Source organism: Erpetoichthys calabaricus, chromosome 4, assembly GCF_900747795.2.
Source record: "Erpetoichthys calabaricus chromosome 4, fErpCal1.3, whole genome shotgun sequence".
Taxonomy (NCBI): Eukaryota; Metazoa; Chordata; class Cladistia; order Polypteriformes; family Polypteridae; genus Erpetoichthys; species Erpetoichthys calabaricus.
In genome coordinates, this window is record NC_041397.2 from 161,060,225 (window position 1) to 161,080,681 (window position 20,457).

The 20,457-nt window shown below is 37.6% G+C and overlaps 1 protein-coding gene across 1 annotated transcript in view; it reads right to left on the reverse strand.

The window, feature by feature from the left end:
- Positions 1 to 207: 207 nt before the first annotated feature.
- Positions 208 to 20,457, reverse strand: part of hunk (hormonally up-regulated Neu-associated kinase) — a 52,911-nt gene continuing 32,661 nt past the window's right edge. The window contains exons 6-9 of the mRNA XM_028790476.2: positions 16,660 to 16,795; positions 14,847 to 15,015; positions 6,509 to 6,677; positions 208 to 1,256 (exon numbers count right to left, since the gene is read on the reverse strand). Of these exons, the coding sequence (XP_028646309.2) occupies positions 628 to 1,256; positions 6,509 to 6,677; positions 14,847 to 15,015; positions 16,660 to 16,795 (1,103 nt within the window). The 3' untranslated portion in view covers positions 208 to 627. The remainder of the gene's footprint in view (positions 1,257 to 6,508; positions 6,678 to 14,846; positions 15,016 to 16,659; positions 16,796 to 20,457) is intronic.

Here is a 20,457-nt window from a genome sequence, read left to right on the forward strand (position 1 = left end):
TTTTTCAAGTATTTACTAAGTAACCTATTTTAGAGTAAATATGTTAATATTCACTATAAAACACAATTGTGTGTTGTTACATTGAAGAATTACGAACCTAGACTGGGCTTTTAAAGCTTGTAGCCATAATGTGGTTGAATAACAAAAAATATAATATCAAAAATAATAAATGTGCAGCAAGCTCGTAAATCTGCTCACTTCTCCTGATGTTTTGGCACCATGGTGTCTCTGCTCTTCCTGACTTTCCAGCTCATTTCAGTGTAGGCTTTGAAATACAGTCTATACTGCAAGATTATAGCAACATGTCTTCAGCAGGAAGTAAGGTCCTGACAGCATTAACTTTTTAAGATAAACATTTTATGAAGATCACCACCCAGTTGTGTCATTGGTTGTGTCCCATTTATATCTTAATATGTTTAAGAGTGGCTACTATATTTATAAATTAATAAAATAACATGAAATCTAAGAAGTTGTCACATTTCAATTCACTAGAAAGAAATTAAAAGAGCAATGGTGTATGCTATGGGGTGCTGGTGCTTTTGAGTGAAGTGGTCTTTGTTACATATAGTGAGCTGAATGTTCAGGTAGGTCACCTAACTTGTAAAAAATATGTTGGATAGGCCACAGTCAGCACAGACTTGTCAGTTTACCCTCATCAATTATTGTTTCTTGAACCCCATGAGCTTTCTGTGCTGATGTTTTCAGTTCCATTAATTTTTCTGCTTTAAACTGTAGATGTCGGTTTCTCCTCCTAAGCATCTGTCCAACCCCCATCATTGGGAATCGCCCTCTAGTTTTAGCACATTCCAGGCTTTCTGTGTTATCTACACCAGTACTTTCAAACACTCTCCATCCTGATGATGCATTTTCAGATACCATGGGGTTCCTCTCTTCTGTGTTAATTAAGCCAGTGTGCTTGTGGTGATTAAAGGGCTTATTTTCTGTCTTTTTACTTACTGATGCAGTATTACAAGCATTTTCTTTAAAACATTTGTAAGATAAAGCACAAGTAGCAAATTTGTACCATGGTGTTGATTCTGTTTGGTCGGTACCTCTGTTTTCAGAATGAGAAAAATGATCAGTGCGGCTGTTCAAACGAGAATCCTTCTTGTATTGGCAGAATTCCAATTTTCTAATTGGCTGTGGTGTCCTTGGGAAAACCGGTGCCAACTCAAGGGGCTCTAAGGAAGCATTTGCTAAGCATTCACCACTGGCCATCTTAATTTCATAAGAGTTTGAAGAGACTCGTAGAAAAGCTAGAAAGAAAAAAAAGTACAGATTAGATTTGCCTGCGATGGGTTGGCACCCTGCCCAGGATTGATTCCTGCCTTGTGCCCTGTGTTGGCTGGGATTGGCTCCAGCAGACCCCCGTGACCCTGTGTTCGGATTCAGCGGGTTGGAAAATGGATGGATGGATGGATTAGACTTGCAATACCATAAATGCAGAATTTAGTCATTAAACGCGGTTTATAAGTATATTCTGCAGTTATACCCAACTTGAACACTTGGCTAACTGATTATTCAGTTCAATCCATAGTTACTCCAGGCATGGTTCACCAATAATGTACTATTATGCATTACGTATACTTTATACTAAAGATATCCATATTACTAACCGAGAATGGTAAACCGGAAGGCACGGACGCAGGTACACAGCGATGGACCCAGGAGACATAGTGCGCAGGCGCCTACAGCGCGCGTCTCATAAACCGCAAGCGAAGTCTGATCCACCGCGAACAAAGGAGTCACGACTCAAAAACGAAAGAGCTCAACTAACGTAAATAAGAAATGAAGCAACAACACGCCCATAGCTAACGACTAACGACACAGCCACACAAAAAAGAGGATTCCGCGCTGCACCCCAGAGTCAAACGGAAGAGGCTACGGAGGCCCCAAAGGTCCACAAAGATAGTACGGAAGGCACGGGAAAGTATGAAAGGCGCAGTCGCCTACAACGCGCTTCTGAACTAAACGTCCACACTATACAGCATGGTCCACGCGCTTCTAACACACCGCAAGCATAAACACGAGATAGTACAGAAACCCCACAGATCCGGACTCCACAACATATGTGAATCACATTACAGTAATACAATATTAACAGTACAACCACAGAAAACACAGGCTAACCGAGAATGGTAAACCACGAGCCCGCCTAGATAGAATCAATGAACGCAGGTGCCTACAACGTGCGTCTGAAATGCCGCAAGCAAAGCAGGCACGGCTCCAAAAAGAAAGAGCTCGACTGACGGAGATACAAAAACGTGCCCACCTGGATAAAACCAATGAACGCATGCGCCTACAACGCGGTTCTCAAATAACACAGAGTTTACACATGGACAACTGTATGTAGCCCTCTCAAGAGAGTACAACACCCTACACGTCCACGTTACACAGCATAGTCAAACCAGACATAGTGCGGAAGGTGCAGGCGCCTACAACACGCTTCTAAAGCACCGCAAGCAAAAACCTGCGATAGTACAGAAGCCCCGAAGATCCGGACTCCACAGCATATGTGAATCACATTACAGTAATACAACACTATAAGTACTCACAGAAAACACAAACAGAACAGGCTTCCGCGTCCCGCCCCACAGTCAAACCAGAGAAAGTACGGAGTCCCCAGACATCCACAAAACACAGCATAGTCAAACACGAGATAGTACGGAAGGCGCATGCGCCTATGCACCGCAAGCGAAGGAGCCACGGCTCAGAAACGAAAGAGTTCAACTAACGGAAATAGGTAATTTTAACAGTAAGTGCAATTATCCATATTACTAACAGTAAACAACGTATACCTAATCAACAAATCCCAAGGACAGACCATGGACAGAGTCGGCCTTTACCTCTCTGAGCCTGTATTTAGACATGGGCAACTTTATGTAGCCTTTTCAAGAGTTCGGCATGCATGTGACGTTAACGTCAAGATTATAATAACTCCATACCAAGGAAAACTCATTCAAGGACAACACGCCATCTTTACTACAAATGTGGTGTATGAAGATATCCTTTGTACGTCATCTACACCTTTACACTCCAATATATCTCATACATAGATCTGCGCAAACTCAAAGACATTCTATACTTACATAACATAACAATTACACTGCTATTGTCATTTACATATACTATATAGACCTACAGATGTCATGACGGTGAACATGATACATATGTAACAATTACCAAGACAGACAATAATCTCTTTCAAATCTATTTCGGGTTTCCCAAGACCAGGGGTTGGCGAGCGAAGCGAGCAGGGGGCAGAGCCCCCTAGTACAGTATCTATTGTGCATTTTTTAAACACATTTTAACAGTCTCAACTTTTCAAAAATAAAAAGTAGAAACCAAACTAGATGTTGACTAAAACCACTTTTTTAATTTTTTAAACACAAAAATTAGCAAATATCTTGGAGTTCTTAATGTGTGAATGCTTATTTGATAGTTTTAACAACCAAAGCTGAACCACGCTTCAATGATATCTGTATTACAGCAAATAACTCAAAGTTTTTAAACACTTCGTTGTGAGGGCAGCTCAAGAAGACAAAAACATCATAAATGACCACAGTCACTCAGAACATAACTATTTATAGCAAGTGTTACATGAATATAAAAGGGACTGTCTGCCAGTATTGGAGATTGTGCATATTATACAATAACATTCATACTTGAATGACCCTGTCAAACTCTTGAAAGTAATACAGCACCAACAGTATACATAAAATACTGAATACACAGTGTATACAATATGTACACAAGAAGATGTAATTGTCGGTTGTTGAGTATCCCTATGGCCACTGTATATTAAAAGATCCTGAAACTATTTGTGTGAATACTAATGATTATGCATATTTGCCAAAACAGAAGAGGAAGAAAAGTAACTGCAGGATGCCCGAGATCTGTAATAAAACCTGTTGACTTGCTGTTTGTCATATATACCCTGGACAGATGATAACTTTGTACCAGTAATATTCTAATTCAACTTCACCAACCACTGCTTTGAAGTCCTGAGGTGAATGGGTGTCTTGCAGCCATTGAGTATGGACAATACTGTATTGAGCTTATGCACCTACTGAAGTTGGTGAGCACAGATGGGAGACATCTGGGGTTTCCTCAGATGTCTAAAGAAGCAAGGTCATACAATGTTTCCATTACCATTGGCATTAGTGGTAAGAGCAAATAATATTTTTGAGAGAACTAATCATCTATGGTGTTGATTTGTTTAGTTTCAGGTGGTACTCCTGTTCTTATGCCAGCATTCTTTGCTGATTGCCTGCCAAAACGACCCTTACCTTGTATTACATTGCATGCTGCAGTATGCAGCTTGGACTCAGAGTGAAAACAATCTTGTAATTGCCCCCTTGAGGATTAATACAGTGTACCAAATATCAGATTAGTCACATAGTGCATTTCGCTTACAATGGCAGCAAGTTTTTTCAAGATGTAAATCTGAAACTGCTATTAGGCTGTAACGAAATATTCCACTTATCCCCAAAGCAAATACATTCCTACAATTCTCCTTGTTCATTAACTTAGAATCAGCAGGAAGTAAGAACAACATCGTTTGCTTTTGAAATAAAAATGTAATTTATAACTGTACCTATAATTATAAAACACTGACCTAAAACATTCACACATGGACCAATATATAGAGCACCCAATCAACCTAAACAGCACATGTCTGGAGGAAAATTGGCATACTCGGAAGAGTCAGAAAACTGAACTGGAAGTAAATTACTGGCAGATCTATTTTTATGATGATAAACTACCACTGAATTGAAGAGCACTGGGTGGGGTGTGTGTGTGTGTGAAGCAAGTGTGATTAAAAATAGGATAAAAAATATCACACAGCACTGTTGATTCCTTAAGACCGTGAACAAGTTAGTAGCTGAAGTGGCTTTATTTTTTTCCTCATGTGTTTATGATACAATGACATTCGACTGAAGAGAGTATACCCACGTGAAATTTCAGGTTGCACGGGTACAGCATGGCAGTACTCACTAGTATGTCAAAAAATGTTACTGATTCTTCAAGTTGAAATTGAAAGAGCACGACTCAGAAGGTGCCTTCAGACAATGCATTTGCTTATGTAAAAAGAATGTGTTTCCACTCTATTAATGTGCTGCTCTATAGTCCACAGAATGTGTGTTGCATTGTACAGGCATGTAGGATCTTGCATAATGTGCCACACAAGCTTGGCTTGCCCGTAACCTGAAGAGATGTGGTATGATGAACCTGACCCTGGTCCACCAAATGATCAGCCAATCTGTGTTACAACTTTGTCTGAATGTAATTAGCAGAATGTAAAAACAGGTAATCAGATGCAGCATTTATTTTTTAATCAATTCATTTAAATTGTGGTCAGTATCACATAGTACAGTCCTTATATTCCTTAGTTCATTGGACACATCTCTCACACCATCAACTATTGCATTTTGTGACTCCAGAGCAACGTCCGTCAACACATAGCCAGATGGTTGCCTAGTGATTTCTGAGGCAAAGGTGTGTGTGCAGCCAGTACCTGAAGATGTGCTGGGCACAGCAGCACTGTCATTGCAAGGAGTCGTATCACCAGCACGGGGGTCAGTGTTTGTAATGTTGTCTGAAACAGAATAAACAGACAGTGGGCTCACATTTCGACTTTGATATCTGACCACTTCTTTTTTATTTTGGGAACTGTGCAACTTTCTGAACTTGAACTTTCAAGTGTCTTTGCCACGCTGTATCACTGCATAACTTCCTTTTCTTGCTTATACCACTGCGTAAGTCAACAAATAGTACATTTTTCCTTGCCTCCACTTCGCATTCGCTGAAATTCTTTTTTCCACATGATTTTGCCATTGTCTTTTAAAAAAACACCGAACGGAAGGTGATATTTATATTGATTTGCATATTAAAATATGCAAAATTCTGGAAGGAGTCAGGGTTGAGCTGTAGGCGCATGTACGTGTGTTAAATTTAACGTTCATTGGGGTTTAAAAAGGGGAAGTGCATAGAACTTGGTCTGCGCACAGTTTTATGCATATGAATTTTTTTGTGCGTATGTACATTTCTGTTTTTGTCCATATGCCATGTTTTAGTATGAATTCTACACAAAGCATTATACATGAGGCCCCAGATCTCAATCAAATCGAGCACCTTAGGGATGTGGTGGAATGGGAGGTTTGCATCATGGATGTACAGCTGACAAATCTGCAGCAACTGCTTGATGCTGTCATGTCAATATGGACCACAATCCCCGAGGAATGTTTCCAGCATCTTGTTGAATATATGCCACAAAGAAATATAGCAGTTCTAAAGGCAAAAAGGGGTCCAACCCAGTGCTAGCACGGTGTACCTAATAAAGTGGCCGGTGAGTGTATGTGTCCCATGGATATCAAAATGTATTGTTCCATTGAAAACCTGAAGTTGTTTTGTCGTGAAAACAACACCTCCTCTATATATGAAATTCAGAGAAAGTAAATCTTCGAAACTGAGACAAAAATAATCAGAATGCAGTATATAATCTTACCTGTTTCATCTTGAGATGTCCATTTTTTATCTTTCAGATGAGTTTTTGTGCCTCGTACCAGACTAGATGAATTTTCTTGTGGAATTGTAAAGGGGGCTTTTTCATTTTTGTTTATACTAGTAGCCTGCAGCATACTACGTACCTGATCTTCTTCCTTGTACTGTACCTCCTAAATTAAGAAAACAACCAATTAATAATTTGTTAAATGGACACCATAAAACAATATTTAGGGAGATTTATCACAACTGTTTTCCTTACTGCATATTATATTAATATAATTACATCTAATTTATATTACTGTCTAGTTTCCAGTGCGGCTTCTTCACATTTCCAGGAACCAGAATTTGATTCCCAGTCACGTCACTTGTTTTGGTGGAGTTTTCATGTTCTTTCTATACTTACAAGAATCTTTCTCAATTAGATTATTTGACAATAACAAAAAAGTCCAGTGTCAGTATGGGAGTGAGAATAAGTAAGTGTGCCCTGGACAAGGGACAGGGATACAGTTTTCATAATTTTGTCCCTGTGCACCACTACAAAGAATTTTAAATTAAGCAATCAAAATGTGATTGAAGTGTAGACTTGCAGTTTTAATTTAAGGTGTTTAACAAAGAAATTGTATGAGCCATTTAGAAAAGGCAACCATACATGGTCCCCATATTATCAGGGACTCAAAAATATTTGGACATACAGTACTAACATAATCATGAATATAACTATCATTTTCAATACTTGGTTGTAAATCCTTTGCAGTAAATGACTGCCTGAAGTCTGGAACCCATGGCCACCTCCAAGTGCTGGGTTTCCATCCTAGTAACACTTTGCCAGGCCTTTATTGTAGCTGTCTTCAGGTGCTGCTTGTTCTTTGGACTTTCTGCCCTGTTTTGTCTTCTGTAAGTGAAATGCATGTCCAATTGGGTTGAGGTCAATTGGCTGACTTGGTCATTGAAGAATATTCTACTTCTTTGCCTTGAAAAGCATTTTGTTTGCTGTCACAGTATGTTTTGGCTTATTGTCCATCTGTACTGTGAAGCATTGTCCTATCAGTTTTGCAGCATTTATCTGAATCTGTGCAGACAGTATAACTCTGTACACTTCAGAAATAATCCTGCACCATTTATCCTGCCACTTCCACTGGCAGTCATGCATGCCCATACCATAAAAGTAACTCCACCATGTTTCACAGATGATGTGGTATGCTACAGATCATGAGCCATTCCTTCTGTTCTCCATACTCTTCTCTCTCCATCATTCCAGTACACACTGATCTTAATTTCATTTGTCCAAAGAAAACTTCCAAAACTGGACTGGTTGTATAAAAGTATTTTCTGGCAAAGTCTAATCTGTCTTTCCTATGCTTGAGGATTACCAATGGTTTGCACATTGTGGTAAACCCTCTGTACTTTAGTGAAGTCTTTTCTTGACTCTACACTTTAGCATTGGTAGGACTACCCCCAGACAGCGTTCTTGGCTTGGCTAAATGTTGTGAATTGGTATTTCTTCACCAAGGAAAGAATTCTGCAATCATCTGGCAGAGATGTCTTCCATGGTTGTTCAGGCCTTCTGGTGTTGTTGAGCTCACCAGTGCATTCATTCTCTTTAATAATGTACCAGATGGTTGATTTGATGCTCAAATCGCGATGTATAAAACCTAAACTTGGCGTAAAGCCACGCACATTTCCACGGTACCTCATACCTTGGCGTACGCAATTTCTCCGCTCGGTTTTGCAGACTGGCGGCACCCAGCGTCAAAGCAGTGCTACTGTTCCTGTGTGGTCACGCTTTCTTTCTTAGACCCACGTTCCTGACGCGGCTTTATAAATACACTGAAATTAACTGCATATTGTTTATTAGTGTAATGCATCTGATTGTAATTAACCTGTAGCAATATAATGGTCCAGGGAATAGCCATAGTATTCCAAATACCATAACTGCTTTAGCGTTGTTACGCTCACTGCATCTTCTTCTTCTTTCAGCTGCTCCCGTTAAGGGTTGCCACTGTGGATCATCTTTTTCCATTTTACTCTCACTGCACCACTCGGAGTATTTACAGTATATCACTGTATCTGAGTGGGGAATCACAGCAGCAGCTGATCGGAAAGAGAATTATCGGTATACAGTTTCAAGTACACACTACCTCAACCACGGCAAAAAGCGTCAAAGCCTTTCCTGTACGGACCTCGCGTTTCAGAAACAGTTTCATCCCAAGAACTATAAACGCACTCAATCAGTCCATCAAGTGCTCCTTGTAGAACTGTTTGTACTTATAAGTACAATTACTCCACTGTAAACTTGCACTACAGTTATAATATTGCACAACCTGTGCCACTTTATAAGGCGCATATGATGACAATAGCATTTTTAAGATGAAATGCAGCAAAATATGTTGCTTATAGTATACAGATAAAACTTTAACTTCATTTAAATAATCTATATTGTTAATAATTAAACATGTAAGGACACGGTGCCGCAGCGCTAGCTAGTTCACGGATAGCTCCTGCCTTGTGCTGTATTATTGCTGGTGCTGACGTGACACTGGAAGGACAGACGGATAGAATAATTAAACATGTACTACGAAGATATTTCAATGTTCCTTAAAAGTTTTGAAGAATCAGCGTTCTAAGCTTACAGATGGCTTAACGTCTATTACAGAGCTGATTGTGTGGCGATTGGGTATTTGGAGAAAGAAAATTAAGGACAGGAATTGGAGGTTAGTACGTTTGAAAGAGACAGTACTTCTGTAATAAATTATTTCATTGAAGGTCGTACATGGCGCAGCAAGCCTCTTGCGTGAGATATGAACAATCACTGCGCCACCGTGTTCCCATGTTTAATAACATGCTTTCATTCCTATCATCATGAAAAAGATATCACATATACATCTCAGTATTTTAATTATTCAGAGAGCTGTAATATCATGAATGTAATGGATTCTGTGACCAGTCAGAGGAAGAGAAAGCCCGGAAGCATGTAGTGATTCACACACATAGAGCACATAGAAGATCAAATACAGAACAAAGCATTTAACGTGCTACTTGAGAAACTAGTAAAATAAACGATTTTAAGATGAAGTTTATGATGTTCTACTTTAATGGCAAAATAAACTACGTGATTAAAGTGGAAATTTCGAGATTAAAGTTGACATTTCGTGCTTTTTTCCCCACTGTGTGCCTATTTTTTTTGTCTGTACCCTAATAAGCTTTCATATGACACTCAGACGGTGGGCTACAACTTGCCTTTTCACGGCGACTTTGATATGTGATTTCTTTTTTATTTCGGACACTGTGTGACTTTGTGAACTTGAGCTTTCGAGTTTCTCCGACACTCTGTCACTCGATCAACTTTCTTTTGTTGATTATACCACTGTTTAAACCAACAATTAGTACGTTTTTCCTTTGCCTCCACTTGGTATTCGCTGAAATTCTTATATTTTCCCCTGTGGTTTTCCCATTGTCTTTTCACAGAAGGCTATTTATATTGATTTGCATATTCAAAGAGGCATAATTCTGGGAGGAGTTGGGGCGGGACAGAAGGCGCGTGCACGTGCGTTACTTTTCACGCTGATCGGGATTTATGTAGTGGAAGAACGTGAAAGTTTGCGCGCGCACAGATTCCTGCATTTGGATTTTTCGGTGGGTACTCACAATCCCGCTTTTGTGCTTACGCCATGTCATAGTGTGAGTTCTACGCACGGCGTTATACATGAGGCCCCTGGTGTTTTTGCTTTCTCTCTAAAGGGTTTATTTTGTTTTCTCACCTTAATAATGGACAATTTTTACTGGCATGGACATCTCTTTGTACCTCATATTGAGTGTTCACAGCAACAGCTTCCAAATGCAAATTCCATACTTGGAATCAACTCCAACCCTTCTACTTGCTTAATAGTTAATGAAATAATAAGGGGACTGCTCTCACCTGGCTCTGGAACAGCTTGTCAGTCAACTGTCAGTCCAAATAATTGTGAGCCCCTGAAAATGGGGGAACCATGTATGGCTAAATGGCTCATTGTGGTGGTGTATAAAGCCAAACTTCTGAAAACTGCATCACTGTCCAAATACTTACAGTATGGACCTAACTGTAGATAGATAGATAGATAGATAGATAGATAGATAGATAGATAGATAGATAGATAGATAGATAGATAGTATGAATACAAAAACTTAATCCCAAAAATTTAATGTTAAACAGAAAAATATCATGCAATATGTATAGTACAAACCTCTATATGCAGTATGTATGCAGGATGATTTTAAGACAATTCCAGTTGTAAGAGCCATTTTCCTAGTTATATAAGATTCATAAATATTTTGCTAGATAACAAAGCATAATCTATGGGAGGTTCCTATAACCCCTATAATTTGAGTAAAATTGGTAAATTCTAGCTATTTCTATCTGCTCTGACTAAACCTTATTCTCAGTTAGTGACTAGCCTTGCCATGTGTAAGGTGTAGAATGCATATGGTTTTAAAGTGTGCCTGTGCACGTGCCTACGTGCCTTTTGAGTGTGTAAAGTAACTTGTAAAACAGCACTTATTTAAGTGTTGAGCCATACATTTAAAGCATACAGAAAAAAAAGTTAAGAATCTTTAAGTAAAGAAGAAGAAGTAAACAACTTTTAAGTACAGAAATAACTAAAGTTTCTCAAGAAAAGCTAAGTTTAGAGAAGTTAGTTTTTCCTTTTTTTTTGTCTTTTATTCTACGTGTGTAACTATTTTTTCCTTTATTCTTGTGTGGATTATTTGCTTTTAAGTTTCACTAAATATTTTTAAAACAAACTTTTGGACTGAGAGATTTCTTTCGGCACGCGTTTTACCCGTGCTTGATCTCGCCTTATACTTTGGCGGCTACATCAGTTGTTCCAGGGGAGTTGTATTCTGAAATGGATTACTTTGCAGGCAAATATTTCATGTAGATAGAAGATGCCTCCCTTGGTCACTCTGACCCAACTAATTGTTAAGAGTAATACATATAAAAGTGAAATTTGAAGTGAAGGATGTCTCTTGTAAGCTCTTATATTTTAAAACTGCTATTCAAGGACAAAGCTACAAGGTAAAGCACAGTCCCCATTCTAGCACTGTGAAATGCCTCAGTCTGTGCTAAAATAATGGAAGGATCTAGTGCTGTACTGCTAACTTATTATTGCATATTTAGCTGAAGATTTATTAAAGGTAATGTATCATACACATCCAGTCTACAATTTGCTTACATGCACACGCAGACATATATACATATATTTTTTTGTTTTAGTTGTTGGAACACAGGAATATTAAGCGATTTGCTTTAGGGTTCCAGAGTGAGACAGTCATGTGGTTTAAGTACTTTTGAGCCACTATGCCATAATGCCTACATACATCCTTTGACATGTCACTACATGCCAGTCTCTCAATATATATGACACTCATTCTGTTAAAATTATATCTTTATCTGACTAATAAAATATTCCAAATGTTTGTAGGTAGTTTTTTTTTTTTTTTAATTTTGAACATGTTTTATAGGACTGATGAGCTATCTATTTAGGGTTTGATATATTTCCTCAAGCTGTAAAATCATTTGTTAACATCAAAGACAGATATGCTATCCATGTTTTGTCCAAACCAACATTCGACAGTGTATATTATATTTTTATTGACTTTGTTTTAGCAATCCAACCTGAACATTTGGACCATATTTCTTAAAGAATGCAGGGACAAACTTCAATTGACAGTGGTGCTGAGGGCAGCTATTCATTGCTTCATCACATCCTTAATCTATACATATGAAAGGCAAAGCCCTCACTGACTCATCACTAATTCCCGCACTTTCCATATAGGTGGGAAGCTGAAATTTCACGTGCTCATTCCTTGCAGTGTACTTACAAAAGTTCGGTATGTTTTATGTCCTATTGCAACACCCAAGGGGGGAAAACGGGTGTACCCCTTAAACTGTATACATAGATAGGGGAAACCCCTCCTCACTATTTCTGCGACTTCCAATATACATAGGAAGCCCTCATTTCCCATGCTCATCCTTTACACTGTGCTTACAAATGTTAAGTATGTTTCATTTCACGACGTGCCCCATAATAAACTTTCAAAAATAATGTCTTCTTTTTGGCGATTCTCACCATTATGCCGTAAGAAACTTTCAGAACTGACCTCTCCTTTTGGCGGTTTCATTCTTTATTTCCATTAACAGAGGATTTATTTCACGACCGAGATGCACAAGGGCCGTCCCCGGTCCTCCTTCCTTTTTCTGCATGGCCGCTGTCCGCACACCTACCACATGATTGGCTCCCTGCCTATATACATTAACGACATCCCGCGCTCATGTGCCTCCTCACTCGCTTCCTTACTTTCCTCAGCTGTTCGTCATGCTCACTGCTCCCTTCTTCTTTACTCCACCGCTTTAAGCCTGTTATTGTTCACCTTGCTTCATGTCTTCCTGCTGGTGACTCCTGCCTTTTTGTTTACTCCACCGAATTACTACGAAACTTACAACCATCAAAACTTTGTAACAGTACCAGGCTTCAGATCAAATCTCTTCACAAGAACCTCATTGAGGCAACTGTCTTCACTGGAACTGGCTTATACCCTCTGACCTCCCATTCCAATTCAAACGCCTCCAATTTCCAGTAAGGGTCTGCTTCACTATGACAATAAATAAGTCACAGGGCCAGACTCTAAAATAGGTTGGCATTGACTTGACACAAGATTGCTTCTCACATGGCCAACTATACATTACATGCTCAAGAGTAAGCTCAGCAGACAGGTTGGTCATTTTACAGCCCGAGGGAAGAACTGCAAATGTCGTTTACAAAGAGACCCTTATATCCTAAAAATGTGCATTTCTCATACACAACATTTATAATCATAAATTAAACTCTTTACAATCATCAAATTCACTTTTAATACTAAAATAAGCCTGCAAAAATTACATTGACAATCATGTTACGTTATTTTTAAAATGTTTCCTTTTCTTTTTCAAAACTTCTTTAACACACTACTTCTCCGCTGCAAAGCACGGGTATTTTGCTAGTTACTATATGTAAAAGAAAGGTCCATCATAAAAAATAATAACACAATTATCTTAACATGTACAGTAAATCAAATCAATTTTATTGTGCAAAACCCATTTTGATTATGTCTGAATACTGAGTTTTGGTACTATTGTTTCTCACTTAAAGGTGAACTTTTTGATTCTGCATGCCTATCAAGGTGAACAATGAATATTAAACAAATTTTCTAAAATGATAACACACAGTACAGTATACTAATCCATTCAGATTTAGTGAATTAATGGACAGTTTTTAAGATTTAGGTAAACTGTTGTGCATCCAAAATACAAGTTATATCAGGCTCTCTTAATGGTGACATGAAATATGCATGCATTTGCTAGGTAAGTTGTGATATTGCATTTGACAATTTGTGTTAATCAGCTCAGATGTGCATTGATCAGCCTGAATTCTATTTTTATATTTGTGGTGGTTATTATGAATTATTATTGGATTCATAATTATATTGGCTAACAAAAGAGGACGTCAACCTTTTGCACATGCAGTGTCATTCAGGTCAAATCTACCTCTCAGACCAGGCTCCAGAATTACACGTGAGAATCATGGAATAAAATGAACAGACAAATAAATATAGAATATAAAATTTTATAAAATAAAGGCCTAAAACCAACCAATATATTTTTTCTTAATTGAAATGTAACATCAGTTGATAACTGAAAAATGTGTTGGACATTGAAGCTAAATATTATTTGCTTTAATGAGGATGGTATGTAAGGCTTTGTTATAATTAATATTATGAAAATTAATCCTTTAATGTTATTACATATACTGTACTATTGTAAAAGGTTACTGAAAATGACATATCCTGTACGGCTTGTAGGCAGTAATTTTATTCTCACAAGAAAAAACAAATAAATCAATGGGTCTAACTTAACTTTTAAAAGGTGTTCAATAATTATCTTATTTATACCATACATTGGTTTATTTGAGATCACAAATGATGAAAATCACAACTAAGAATACATGCATTTGTAACTGTCTCTTTGTACTGTTTTGTTTGTTTGTACGGAAATACTTTGCCAAAAGAAAAACTGACAGAGTAAATCAATACTTTTCAGGAATCAAATACAGCTTACTTCTTTCAAAATCCAATTATATTTTATAAGTAGAATATTTTGAATGTAAATTACTCTCATGAAATTCTCTCCTGAAGCATAATGATAAAAACAAGCAGGTAATAAATAGCAAAATTTTATTTCATGCATAGGGATAATATCACATTAATTCCTTAAAAACACCTTTCAATAGTGTTTGCAATAGCCTACATAAACACTTTGTAATACTTACTTTAAGTACTTTTGAGTAGCGCTCAATTTTCTTGTTCAACAAGAAATACACAGCGAGAGTGTGGCAGGCCCTGTTGGACAGTACTGTGTTTACTACTTCATGATATTTAAACCCCATTTTTTGGGTCATGTGCACCAGCACATTCTGGTTCAGCTGCTCCATGAGAATCCTAAGGAACATAAGCAGACAGCATCCATGAAACCTATTTAATTCTTTTATTTTAAAATTATGGATACTTATAAAACATAATTTTGTCTGCATTCAGTATTTTAGGAATAAAAAAACGAAGGCCCACAGTATTTAATTATTTTTCAAAATAAAATGTACTTTCCTCTAAAAAATACTTATTGCTTATAGATACTGTTGGAAATCTGTTGTTTGCTTATTTTACTTCCCCTTTTACCTTTCAAACATTTAAACCTATCCAAAAATTTTGAGAAGTATTAGCATAGCTAAGTAAGTAGTATACACTAAATACCAATATTTTCTGTCACTTCAGTTTTTTAACAAATAGCCACTTGTGCAAATGGAATTGTGATATTGGTTCATTGTCTTACACGCTGATGTGGCTACAGCATTAGAAATGTACCCCCTTTTTTAACAATAATAAATGAGTGATGTGAACACAGTTCTGTGATGTAAACACAAACACCATTTTCTAAGCCCACTTAGCTCATCGCAGTGTGAACACACACCCACGCCCACTTTAGCCAATTTACCATCACCAGTCCACCTAACCTGCATGCCTTTGGACTATGGGAGGAAATATTATTTAAAATAAAAAATACATACAGTTTTAATGATGGTTTGAATGTTTTCCCATCTCCAATAAATCAAAGTATAAAATGTTACTATTTTTCAAAATGACGTACAAAAACATCTCTTAGTATTTACATTTAGAGTGTTTCAGTAACCTAAGATATAATCCTAATAGAGTATATTTGCAGTATAAAATAATTACCTTGTCAATGAGTTATTAAATATTTGAGAATGTGCTGGACATTTTGCTAAATCTTCTCCTGCTACAAACAGAGAGGGCCATATGAGGTAATTTCTGCCAATTGCTATTACACTCTACACTCAGGATCATTACTGCCATGATGGTGTTGATCTCCTACTCTCCAAGTTGTTGCCTACATTCTGTATTGATCTGCACTCCACCTTCTCCCAACAATGTTCTGCATTGTGTACTGCTGCTTCTGGAATTTTCTGCAGTTTCCTTCAGGATTAATACAGTTTGTATTAATGACCAACTAGAAGTCACACACTCCTGTCATGTCTCCAGTGGATGGAGATACAAGAAATGGTAGTAGCACAAGAGTTCTAAACCAACAAGTCAAGAACCAGTTCCAAAAGTATGCTTTGGTTATTCCATAAGGACAACAGCTGTGGTGCAACCATGGTCCTTCAAAAACAAAACCACTCTCCAGTCCAATTGTATCCTTGACATTTAAGCCACAATAAGCAAGTTAATTCCCACCCTGGTGTTCTGCCATCTGGTTTGCCAAGCTCCCACTAGTGGTCAGAAGGTATAAAAAGCTTCAAAGAGTTTTGTGATTTTTTAAATAATAATAATAATTCTTTGCATTTACATAGCGCTTTTCTCATTACTCAAAGCGCTCAGCAATTGCAGGTTAAGGGCCTTGCTCAAGGGCCCAACAGAGCAGAGTCCCTTTTTGGCATTTACGGGATTTGAACTGGCAACCTTCCGATTGCCAGTGCAGATCCCTAACCTCAGAGCCACCACTTTTCTCATTTTTTATTACTCCCATTATGGCATTATGATCTTATACCTGTAATGTATTGTACAAACCTGTTTAAATATGGATTCTGATAATTAGACAGTGTTTGGTTATTTTCATTTAGCCACTGATTTGCCAAAGCTTGTTGTATATCAGGACGCTTGACTGGGTTAGGTTCCAGTAGGTTCTTCAGCATATTCACTGCCGCTGTAAATGAAACACATGGTAGATATTTATTTGATAGAAATACTGCCACATTCTAATAGCTTTTTGAAATATTATACATTTTCTGTTTTTTACTAAAATTATTGTAAAGAAAGAATAAAAAAAAGTTATGAGGGTTGACGGAAGCATAAATAACAAACACATGAAATATTAGAGAAGTTCAGTTTTATAGTTTACATTACACGGATTTCAAAAAGTACAGTGAACTGTAAATCCCTAGTGCCATAGTACAATAACCATTTGAAAAATTGTAAGAAGGAAATATCTAGTATTTTTATATGTTAGTTTTTAATAAAACCAGATTAATGTACTTCACTACTAAAGCTCTAAATCTCAAACATGTGATAAATATAGGGGTCTTAAGGGGATTATGGTGTGAACCATATCACATTATGTTTCTCATGTAACTACTAATCTCACTGAAGCAGCTTTTCTAGGGACCCTCTGTAAAAATATTTATTTGTGTGTCCTCTCAGAATATGTGCTGATACATACAAGCAGAAAAAGAAGACAGGGGAGGGGAAAGAAAAGGGTAAGTTAACAGTAAGAGTGGGGACACTGAATGTTGGGACACTGACTAGGAAAGGAAGAGAGTTGGCAGAACTGATGGAAAGGATGAAAGTGGGAGTTTTGTGTATGCAGGAAACAAGATGGAAAGGGAATAAGGCAAAAGAATTGGAAGGAGGCTTAAAGTTATTGTATACGCAAATGAGCAAGGGAGAAATGGTGTAGGTATAATAATATCCAAAGAACTAAAAAAATCTGTTCAGTGTGAATAGGAAGAGTGATAGGATGATGAATGTCAAGCTGGGCCTTGGAGAGACTGTAGTTAATATCATAAGAGCATATGCTCCTCAAGTGGGCTGTGAACAAGAAGAGAAGGACATTTTCTGGGCACAAATGGATGAAGAGTTTACTGTAAAACAGTTCAAGAGGGAGGAAAATGATTGTTGGTGGTGATCTAAATGGACATGTGGGAAAGAGTAGAGAGATGATAAAAAGGGTACATGGAGGGTGGGGAGTAGGGAACAGAAATGGGAATGGGAGACAATAGCGGATATTGCCATGGTATCTGATTTGGTAATGGTTAAAATATTTTTTGAAAAGAAAGAAAATCAGCTTGTGACTTAGAGTAGTGGAGGAAAGGAAAAAAAAACTTTTTAGATTGTCTAATTTGAAAGAAGAATTGTAATTTCATAAATGGGGAAAGTGTGACAATGCAGCATAAAGTGGTGATAATGAACTAGGAGATCAGAATCAGTAGGAGAATAAAACTACAGCAAGCAGCATCAAGGAAGTGGAAGGGCTTAAACAGGTTTAGGGAGAAAGTTTTAAATGAAGTGCAGTCATTTGAGAGTGTGGAGGAATACTGTAAGAAGAATAGCAAAGTTGTATTAAGAGTAGGTAAAGAGGTGTTGGGTAGCACAACAGGAAGGAGCCCACCTCGGAACAAAGAGACATGGTGGTGAAATAAAGAGGTTCAGGATGTGATAAAGACTATGAAGAAGACATAGAACAAATGGTAACAATCAGGGATGGTGGAAGACAGAGAAATGTATAGGCAGACAAACAAAGAGACAAAGAGGGCAGTGACAGGAGACAGATAAAGCAGATGAAGTTTGAGCAAGGTGTGGTTTATTCATGGTTGTGGAAACTATAGAGGGATAAAGCTGATATCTCACCGAATGAAATCTGGGAAAGTGTTATAGAGCAAAGACTTAGGGAAGATACTACCATAGGGGTGGAGCAGTTTGTTTTTATGCTAGGGAGAGGAAATACTGATGCAGTCTTTGCATTGAGACAGCTCACAGTTAAGCATCAAGAAAAACTGAAAGGTTTGCATATGGTGTTTATTGATTTGGAGAAGGCTTATAACAGAGTGCCACGTCAAGAGGTGTGAAGGTGCATGAGAGAGAATGGAGTACCAGAGAAGTATGTGAGAATTGAGAACCCTGGTTAAAAGCAGAGTTGGGATAATGAACAATATACCAGTTAGAGTAGGTCTGCACCAGGGATCTTCTTTAAGTCTAACCACTTTGATTTGGTTATGGATGTGTTGAGTCCTGGGAATAGATTAATCCCCCGGATGCATGATTTTTGCTCATGATACTGTGCTGTGTTGCACCAGAAAAAAGGAGATTGGAAGAATGGAGGAAGGCTTTGGAAGATAGTGGGTTGAACATAAGTAGGAAGAAGACTAAATATATGAGGATTAATGATGACGAGCATTCAGATGTTAGACTTTATAGACCTACTTAAATGAGTGGATACATTTAACTATAGGATCGGTGGTAGCCTGAGATGGAAAACTAGATGCAGAGATAACAAACAGAGTGCAGTGTGGATGGAACATTTATAAGAAAGCATCAGGAGTATTGAGTGATCAAAGAATTAAGACAAAGGTTAAAGGTAAGGTTTTTAAGACAGTGATAAAACCAGTAATGATGTATGGAGCTGAGACATAGCCAGAAAGGGAGCACAGGAGAAAAAGATAGAAATGAGAATGTTGAGATGGAAGCATGAAGTTACAAAAAAGGACAGAATAAGAAATTAGTTAATCAGAGGTACAACAAAAGTGTTATGGTGGTATGGACATGTAATGAGGAGACACAATGAAAATGTGGGCATAAAAGAGTGATGTGAATGGAAGTTGTGAATGGGCGTTGATCAAGCACATCAATCCCATATAAAAGCAGGAAAAGAAGAAGAAAAAGAAGAACACATCACACAGGAATTATTTAAGTTACAAGGACATGAGTGCTGTATGAAAATGAAATATACTGTAAAGAGAAATGTATAAGCCAAAACAGTCATTTAGTTAATTTAATGGGTATACAAGGGAACAGAGGTTAGAACATGACCAGAGTTGAATTCTAGCCCAATTACTCTCTTTTCATATACCACTTGGTTTAGCTGTGTCTGTGTGGATTTGTCACCAGGTAGTCGACTCTTCCTCTCCCATCTCAAAGATGTGACAGTCTGAATACTCAGCAGTTCTAAATTAGTGCAAGTGTGGATGTTTGTGTAACTGTGCCCTGTGATGGGCTGCTTCCATGTTCTGGGTCTGTTCCTCACTTGCATTTCATGCTTCTGTTCTCAATAAACATATCTCTGCACACAAACATTTCAGTAAGTAAAATTTTTAAAAATGTATATTAAAATTATAGATTTTCTTTGCAGGAAGTTACAGGCATTTATGTTTTAGAAATTTGTAAAAATTAGCTAAATTACTACTAGATATTACTGTATTAATACCTGATATCAAAGACTACAGACATATTTTATAAGGTAAGTTAATCCTTTTTCCATCTCTATTACCACTGAAAGTGGGTGGGGTCAAAACATATTCAAACAGCAATGGCTGAAAGGAAAGATCTCAGTATGAAATACCAAACCATCAAAGGATACAGTCACCACAAAGCTATCTAATTTAGTACAGCCAATCATTCTGATAGCATATCTTTGGGCTGTGGGAGGTAACCAACACAAGCACCTTACGGACATGCAAAAAACAGTTCAGTTGGAAATTAAATCAAGATGTTTATGCTGAAAGTGATAATTCCTGTGCCATTGTTAGTAACATAATTATCAAATAAAACCAGGCTAATAAGTCTATATTCATTTAATTTCACACTGCAGTGAAA